The 8,978-nt window shown below is 40.4% G+C and overlaps 1 protein-coding gene across 1 annotated transcript in view; it reads right to left on the reverse strand.

Moving 5' to 3' along the window:
* LOC111143066 (sperm associated antigen 17) overlaps positions 1 to 8,978 on the reverse strand; it is a 262,265-nt gene that overhangs the window by 176,559 nt on the left and 76,728 nt on the right. The window contains exons 5-6 of the mRNA XM_022496516.1: positions 2,713 to 2,899; positions 977 to 1,171 (exon numbers count right to left, since the gene is read on the reverse strand). Of these exons, the coding sequence (XP_022352224.1) occupies positions 977 to 1,171; positions 2,713 to 2,899 (382 nt within the window). The remainder of the gene's footprint in view (positions 1 to 976; positions 1,172 to 2,712; positions 2,900 to 8,978) is intronic.

Genomic DNA, 8,978 nt, shown 5'->3' on the forward strand with positions numbered 1-8,978 from the left:
AATGGTAGTTTTTACTGTCATCAGTGGTAGTAATTTCTAACTTGGAAGAGCAAATTTTTTAAAAAAGATTTTATTTGAGAGAGAGAGAGAGAGAGAGCATGAGGAGAAGGAGCAGAAGGAGAAGCAGACTCCTGGCTGAGCCAAGAACCCAAATGGGCTTGATCCCAGGATCCTGGGATCATGACCTGAGCCAAAGGCTGGTACTTAACCGACTGAGCCACCCAGGTGCCCCCTGGAACAGCAAATTCTTAAAATGCAGTGTTTTAGACATTGGCATGTGGTTGTGTAGATTACAAAACACTGTACAAATGACATTAATAAGTAATAATGAAAGGAACAGCGTACAGCAGAAAATCTTGGACTTGCAGGTCACACAGGCTTACACCGAATCCTTGTTCTGTCACCTAAAGTATAGAGTAACTTTTAGTTCCCCTCCCACAGTGGCATTCTAGCATAACTCCCTTAGATGAAGCCCTGAATGGCTGAATGGTAGTGTGGACGGGGCTTCACCCCACAACGTCCTAGTCTAAAGCTCGGAAGATGAGTGCCCTCTCTGATTTATCACAATAAGCCGGAAGCAGAGCAGAGCAAGAATCCGAGGCTATGACCTCCCTTGGGCCATGTGGTGACTTCTGGAAGAACACATTATCTACAGTTGATCTATCCAGACTACACATTAGGTAAAAGTTATCGGTTAAATGTTCCTGAGAAAGGTAGTCAGATAACCAAGTCTTGTGACTCACAGCCCGTGTTCTCTGGGGCTACACAGGGATATAAACAGAGTATGATTTTAATTTGCAGAATTTACAGCACCTGGCTCGCACAAGCAGAATAAAGAGCAAATCAAAGTCTTAAAAGGATGTAATAACGAAGGCATTGTAGGACTCTTTCTTGGACAGAAAATTCTATTTGTACTTTACAGACAGTGGAGAATACTGAAGGAAGGATTCAGTGAGTTGTGTAGCAGACTGCATACCTTCTGGCTGAAGAAGAACTTCCTGCTGCTGGCTAAGTGTTGCCAGGTGTGTCTGCAAAGGTTCATAATTCTCTGAAGATATTTTAATCACGCTGCTTATGGGAATGCCAAGCTCAGTCATAATCGCGAATAGCTGAGGATTGTTGAAGCCCACGACTATAATGTAATGCTGGGCACCATCATCTGGCTCATCATCTGTTCAAAATACCATAGGAAAGCGGCCGTCATTTTAAAAGAGAACAGGTTGCACCCGGCCAGTTCGATGGCTACATACATTATGCATGCGTTTATAATGCCTCTGGCTCACCAGAAACAGTCCAGTTGGCTGCAGTGCAGGTCTGTGGACTGTTTTCCATTATTACCCTTCCAGTAAGAAGGCTGTGCCCATTTTACAAAATATTAAATCACTTTTGTAAATGAGATAGAGTCATGATAGAAGGACAAACATACATGGGGCCCGCACTCATAGAAAATGTGTGTTGAGTTTTTGCAAAAAGAAAAAGGCTTAGGTTATATATTTTTTTTTTTTTGGTTCAGTCTCTTTTGAGCCACATATGGCTTTACTCCTGAATTACGAGTAGCTGTAGCTTTTTGTGGTATTTTATAAGTAGAGGTGTTTACAGGAGAGGGAAGTATCGAGTATGGACGTGCCCCCTACCAGAGTATTCTGTGTATTTACGTCAATAGGTGTGAATGCTGAGTGTGGGTTACAGAGCAGTGATATAGTTCTTGCATTAAAATTTTTAAGATATATATTGTGCACTTTCCTAACATTTTTTTCCCCTCTGCTTAGCCCTGGCTACAGTTTTTACTAATGTTAGAACAGGACTTCCTCCTAGACTCTGAGATTCCGAGAGGTAAAAATAATTGTACTTTCATAGTCATGCTGGATAGTACATGAAAACGTTAAATTCCATGATAGCCCATTAAGATGAATTTACAAATAAGGCGATATGCACAAACTTTTCATTTTTAAGTGACAATTTTTCTTCTATCCCTAAACAAATCTGTGTTGATATTGGGAATGTTGATATTGGAAACCATAATATCATGGCTTCTAAGTCTTGTGGCTTTAGAGCAGAGCCACGGCAGGGGGGTTCAAGCAACAAGGGGTGTGAAGGCCTGCCATCTCATTTAAGTGGGATGCAAATAATAATAGGAAGCTCCATTTGGGTTCAAGGGTAGGTGGCAATGAATTACTCACAGTTGGCACAGGTCAAACCAATTTTATATCAATAATCAAAAATGAAAGGAAATTCCAGTTGCTCTAAGAGAAGCTAATAGTGGGAGAAGTTGAGGTCAGGTCAGGAAGCTGTGTGCTCTGTGTGAGTCCCAAATTAACTGGTCTCATTTTATCACCACTGTATTTCACTCATTACAATAATCATTTTCTAGTTGGCCTCATAATTATGCCTTTTTAAAATGTTCTGAACAAGGTGGTAAGCTGCCTGGTGGCACAGTCAGCTCTTGATTTTTTACTTCATTTGCATTATGAAAACATCCCCACAGCAAGACACAAGCTAAATGAATATTTACTGAAAACATAAATGAACTGCAAAAAGCAATATTTTCCTATTAGGATATCACAAGTGATATGTGATTTCTGGTTTTAGAAAGAGCGAAAGTGATAAGCCTGGGAAAGATTAAGCGTCATTATTGGAATGTTTTCTCAAGTTACTTTGTAGATTGGAAAGCAGGAAGTGAAAGGTGACCCACAGAAGGAGCATGATACTGACCGATGTAGTGTTTAGTATCATCGTCTTCTCCCCTCCGTTTTAACTGCGTGGTCTTTTTCACTGTTGTGTTTGCCTCAGGCTGATCTTTTCCCTTTCCTTTGGCAACCTTTACACCTGAGGTCTTCTTCTCCTTGGGAGGTTTTGCTTTCCCTTTATCCTTTTCTATCTTGAATCTATCTTCTATTACCTGGAAAGAAAGAATACTTTTTCTCCAAATCATATGGTGCGCAAACAAAAGCTTTTCTACTGTTGGTGAATTAATTCTTTATTTCATTCAATTGCTTGTTTACTCAATTATTTTGTGGGTAGTCATTCTTCAAGCCAGGATAGTGGAGATCCCAGGTTGGGCCGGACTTGTGATAAGGCACATCTACACATGAGGGCTGTGGGGTAGGTGATAGGAGACTTTTTACACAAGTGGCTTTCTAGAAGAAAATTCATCCAAAGGGAGAGTCAAGCATAGGCCTATAAACTACCTCAATCTGGGGGAGCTAGGTGAGTGGGGGATTCTGAGTACCTCGTGATGGAATTAGCTTGCAGCCTAACCCTGAGAAGTCTCGTATGAGTGTAAGAGAGAGGTTGGCTTTTCCATTAAAAACAAAACAAAAGTTAAAAAAAAAAATGGTGCAGCCACTCTCGAAAACAGTATGGAGGTTCTTCAAAAAGTTAAAAATAGAGCTACCCCACAATCCAGCAATTACACTAGGAGGTATTTACCCAAAGGATACAAACATAGTGATTCAAAGGGGCACATGCACCCCAGTGTTTATAGCAGCAATGTCCACAATAGCCAAACTATGTAAAGATGGAAAAACCCCAGATGTTCATCAATAGATGAATGGATAAAGAAGAGGATACACACATACACATTTAGTTAATAATATGTGTGTGTGTGTGTGTGTGTGTGTGTGTGTGTATCCCTCTCTCTATACTATGTACCTCTCTTTATATATACAGATATATATATGTGTGTGTGTGTATATATATATATATATGAATATTACTTAGCCATCAAAAGAATGAAATCTTGCCATTTGCAATGACATGGATGGAACTAGACTGTACTATGCTAAACAAAATAAGTCATTCAAAGAAAAACAAATACCATATGATTTTACTCATATATGGAATTTAAAAAAACAAATCAGATAAACATGGGGGAGGGAAGGAAAAATAAAATAAGATGAAAATTGAGAGACAGGCAACCATAAGAGATGCTGAACTCTAGGAAACAAATTGAGGGTTGCTAGAAGGGAAGTGGCTGGGAGGAAGGGGTAATTGGGTGATGGGCACTAAGGAGGGCACTTCATGTAATGAGCACTGGGTGTTACATGCAACTGATGAATCACTAAATTCTACTTCTGAAACTAATGTAAAAGTTAAAAAACCCAGAAAGAATAGTTTTCTCCAAAATCTTCTTGATAAAGTTTTTCAAAGTTTAAGTATTATATTAATAAGTTTTAAAGGTTAATAGATTCTTTGGGGAACCTAGCACCAACAAATTATTTTTATTACAACGCTAGTTAAAAATGTATAGACAGGGGCACCTGGGTGGCTCAGTGAGTTAAAGCCTCTGCCTTCGGCTCAGGTCATGGTCCTAGTGTCCTGGGATCGAGCCCACATCGGGCTCTGTGCTCTGCAGGGAGCCTGCTTCCACCTCTCTCTATCTGTCTGCTTCTCTGCCTACTTGTGATCTCTGTCTGTCAAATAAATAAATAAAATCTTTGAAAAAAAATGTATAGACAAAATCAATGGTGGCTCTTTGATACATTCAAAGATGGGATCAACATAAAACATCAGTGGGCAGAGCAAACTCTTTACACATTGTTCTGGAGCATATTTGGACTGCCATATACCATGTAAAGACCCAATTTTCCCATCATTTTTTTCTTTTCACACAATTGTTGAAAGCTTTGTGCATTATTTCATAATGTAATTACACTTTCAATGCATTTGTTTAGAAATACAAATAGGTTGTGTTCATTAAAATTCTGTGTCAGTACTGGACCATAAGGTGGCCATACAGAAGATCTGGAATATGCTGATATTATTTGCTTTTTCCATACTCTACACAAATGGAGCAACAAAATAAAAAAAAAAATATGTAGTAACATCTGGGCTCTGTATTTTCCAGAGATCAAGAAATCAAATTTGAAAAATTACATTATAATACATTAAAGACAAGAGTAGAAGATACGTTGCTTTGACACCCAGGTAACAGAACGAAGCACAGAAGAGGAGAGAGGCAATCCTCTACTCCATGTATCTTCTGGATGTTGAGGGCTCCAGAAAGAGTTTGGCTTTGGCTTTGGCACCTAGAAGTGTCAGAGGTAACTATGGATTATCCACAAGGGCCTAGTGCCTGGGGTGGGGAAACTCTGTCTCCACTGCCCCAGCGGAAAGCATCAGGGGAAGGCTGCCAATGTCATTACTAGCCTTGGGTGGAGGCAGCAAGGAGTGCACAAGGTAAGGTGCAAAGGTCTGAAAAGCCCCAGCATTTCTTTCTGCACCAGACATGAACTCATGCATAAACTACAGGGGGCTTATCCCCTTGAGCTCCTAGCCTACTGGGGAAGAAAGAGTCAAAAAGCACACCCCAAACAGGCAAAAATACATGACTTTTATGAAGGCTAAAACCCAATGAGAGGCACACAACTGAGGAAACCTCTCTAATAAGTTAGTGATGGAGGGCTTCTCTGAGGAGGTGACATTTGAGTGAAGACCTGGAAGATGAGGAATCATCCCTGAGAGAAACAAGGAAAAGACAAAGTGTGGCACAAAGGCCCTGAATCATAAAGGAGAAAGAGGTATGTTCAAGAGTGAGGATAGCAGAAGAGTGGGCAAGGAAAGAGTAGCCCAAGCTTAGGTGGGGGAGGCAGGACATGACCCACATCTTAGGAGATGGCTTCAGGGGGACTAAAGCCCTTGAGGAGGTAAGACGGGCACAGATCTAGAGAATGTGCCCATTTCCTTTGCTAGGAGGAAAGGCCATTTCTCAGTTTAGTAAGAGGAGCAAGAAGGGGGGTGGTGTCTGGGTGTGGGTTTAAGAAAGAGAGAGGTCTTCATGGTGTTAAGGGAATGTTTCAAATTTTTTTCAAGTGAAGGACTGAGGCACAGTTATTGGCCAAGGACAGGCAGGTATGAGGTAAGAGGTTTTGAACAGGGATGGTAACGTGAGTCATGTCAGAAAGTGGGACGGCAAGCTTAGTGAAGAAATATGGTAGAACTCTCTGCCAGTGTTGAGAGCTTATTGGAAATTTTGAGATTGTTAATTTAAAATGAAACCAGAGTACAAATCAATGCCCCTGAGTCCAGTTAGCTCGGAGGCATTGGCAAGACTCACACAGGCGCTCAGGCAGCCACACTTGGATCATGGTAAATCCACTGAAGTGGAACACTCCCATGTAGCTCCTTGGTGGACAGCTAGCCTTGCCACAGAGAAGTCCTAACTCTGCCATCAAAAGCCCCCAGAAACTTCCACAACTGTGATTTTAAATAAAATCTCAAAGTGACCTTTAGAACTGAAAGGGAGAAACCATTACAGATTAAATTATTCTCAAGTACACCCAGAAGAATAAACATGGGTATTTCATACACCCATTCACTTAGTCTATCTTTCAAAAAAATACTGCTGAGTACAGAGGAAGTTTAAAACTAGTTTCTTTATCCTTTTCCTGATATGATGGTACAAGAGCCCTTTCGCCCTGCTGGCTCTCCTAGGTGGGGTTATGAGCACATGGGCGGCCACACAGCTCCCATCCCTTTGGAGCTTCTTTGGCAAGGTTGGGGTTCTCTAAGGTAAGGAACTCCCTGCGTCCTTTATTCTGTAATAATACTATTTGTTGGATGCCCTTTTGTTTCTCCATAGCTTCACCTTCCTCACCTACTCTTTCTGTTGCATGGCCTGTTCTTTTTCTTTCTTTTTGCTTTTGCACTCCCTTAACAAGGCAAAGCTTGGTTGCCTGGAGAAAAGCATCTTTTTAATAAAAACACATTTCCATTGACACTGAAATTATCAATATCTACCTCCCTCCTTTCATGAAAGTATCTTAAAAATGCCCATAAATCCTGATTCATTTAAGTAACTTTTTTTAAAATTATAAAAATAATAATCATTATTGGAAAATCTGAAATACAGAGAGCTGACAAAAAACCACCGGAGAAGATGAGTGAAGAAGATATTTAGTGAGTTCTTTCAAATTATGTTTACCCTCCATTTTAACATCATTGTTACCGTTCTCACTACACAATTTAGTGTTTTGCATCTTCCGTTTAACAATAATGTTTTCTTCAATGGATGGAATTTCAAGAAGATTACACAGTAATCTATGTAAAAAATTTCCTAGGTAGAGCGACTATGTATTTTCCTGGTGCAGAGATATCATACAGTAGAGAATAGAAGCCAACGGAAGTACCTAGGTTATTTGGGGCACCGGATCCTGGTAGAGAAGTTCTTGGTGGATTTCTGAACATGCTGTCCTACCCAGTCCCTTTTGCTCTCCCATGTCTCACTCTAGTTGTGGTTCCCCACTTCTCCCTCACATATTCCACTTGTTCCCCATGTCTCCAAGCCTCCACACTTGAACTGGACCAGGACAGTCTCTTTGTCCCTGAGGTTCTTGATGATGACTGGCCCCTAGAATTCTATTTTGGTCAAAAAGTGACACCTCCTTTTCTACCAAACCCCAATCATAGCAAAATCACCTCTGGTTTTCCCTCCTATCTGTTCTCTCGCATCCAGAATCAGCCCCTCCCCCTATGAGTTTATGTCTTGAGGGACGCCTGGGTGGCTCAGTTGGTTAAGCAGCTGCCTTCAGCTCAGGTCATGATCCTAGCGTCCTGGGATCGAGTACCGCATCGGGCTCCTTGTTCTGTGGGGAGCCTGCTTCTCCCTCTGCCTCTGCCTGCCATTCTGTCTGCCTGTGCTCGCTCTCTCTCTCTCTCTCTCTCTCTGACAAATATATAAATAAAATCTTAAAAAAAAAAAAGAGTTTATGTCTTGAGATTTGGAGATGGGGGATTCTAGGGAGTGAACCAGATTAGCTGAGCATTCACCAAATTTGACCCCTTCCTAAATCATAAACTAAAATTTGTTCACACCAACTTTTCTTCTGGCCTTCCCTGCTTCTGGGGAGCATAGCATGAATGTTCCCATTCTATGGTCATCTGCACAAAACGTAGCTCAGGGGGATCTTGCCAATTCAAGACAAAAATTTCGGAAGGGTATATCCAAAAGGCCCCTCTTTCCACCATGTTTAGGGAACACATGTTCCCCAGCATATGAAGGTGGAGGCAAGTTCCTTATAGAGTACATTTTCTTTAAAATGCATTGCATACAAAAAAACATCTGGATGCCCCCTACTGTGAGAAGGCTGTGGCTAGGAACAGAGATTTCTTACCCAGTTAAGCTACATAGCAGATGTGGGGCTCTTGTTTTAGCCACAAACTAAAGAAGTATTAGCATGTCACATACTTAGCTGAGAATCAAGCAACACTTACCTAGAATCCTCAGTCTTGTTATTCTCACTTTTTTTAAAAAGGGAAATATACAAAATTCTCCCTCTCTCTAATAGGCAACCTAGTTATTTGACACTCTCAAAGATTCTAGATTGTACTTTATTTTCTAAATGGCTCTCGATGCCAACATTCAAATGCCTTCAAATACCTTCAAAAACCTTGACAGGTGTTTGTTACGTTATCCAATAAAAGGGAGACGAATAGTAAAAGTCAGTGGAACTGTTGGTAAATAGCTCTCCTACATCTTTTTCTTATAGATGACAGCGCATCTACATATTTGTGTAGTACTCTGTGATTTCACATGTGTTCTATCATAAGATTTCCACAACAATATTATTAAGGATATAGATAAGAAAACATGTTCATGGTGGTTAAGTAACTAAGTCACTCCTTTATTATGTGGCTTATGAAAAACTAGATCTGTTTTCTGAATGTTACTTTAGTTGTCTTTCAAGAGATTACTGTGATTCACAAGCCATTCTTATGGTCACAGAAGGTAAGAAGACAATAGTTAGGCTGAAAGACGTATATGTGTCAAATATGGTTGAGAGACAGTAGCTTAAACAGGATTAAACACATGTATTTTCATGAAATCCCTCCATCTTTAATAAGCTAATGTGTTGTTAAATCTCCCAAGAGTTGTGCATAATACAGAGTGGTTTCCAAGTTCATTTGACTAGGGGGGAGGTTCTTTTTTCTTTCTTTCTTTCTTTCTTTCTTTCTTTCTTTCTTTCTTTCTTTCTTTCTTT

The sequence above is a fragment of the Enhydra lutris genome, unplaced genomic scaffold, assembly GCF_002288905.1.
Source record: "Enhydra lutris kenyoni isolate GAN:26980312 unplaced genomic scaffold, ASM228890v2 scaffoldscaffold9, whole genome shotgun sequence".
Lineage (NCBI taxonomy): Eukaryota > Metazoa > Chordata > Mammalia > Carnivora > Mustelidae > Enhydra > Enhydra lutris.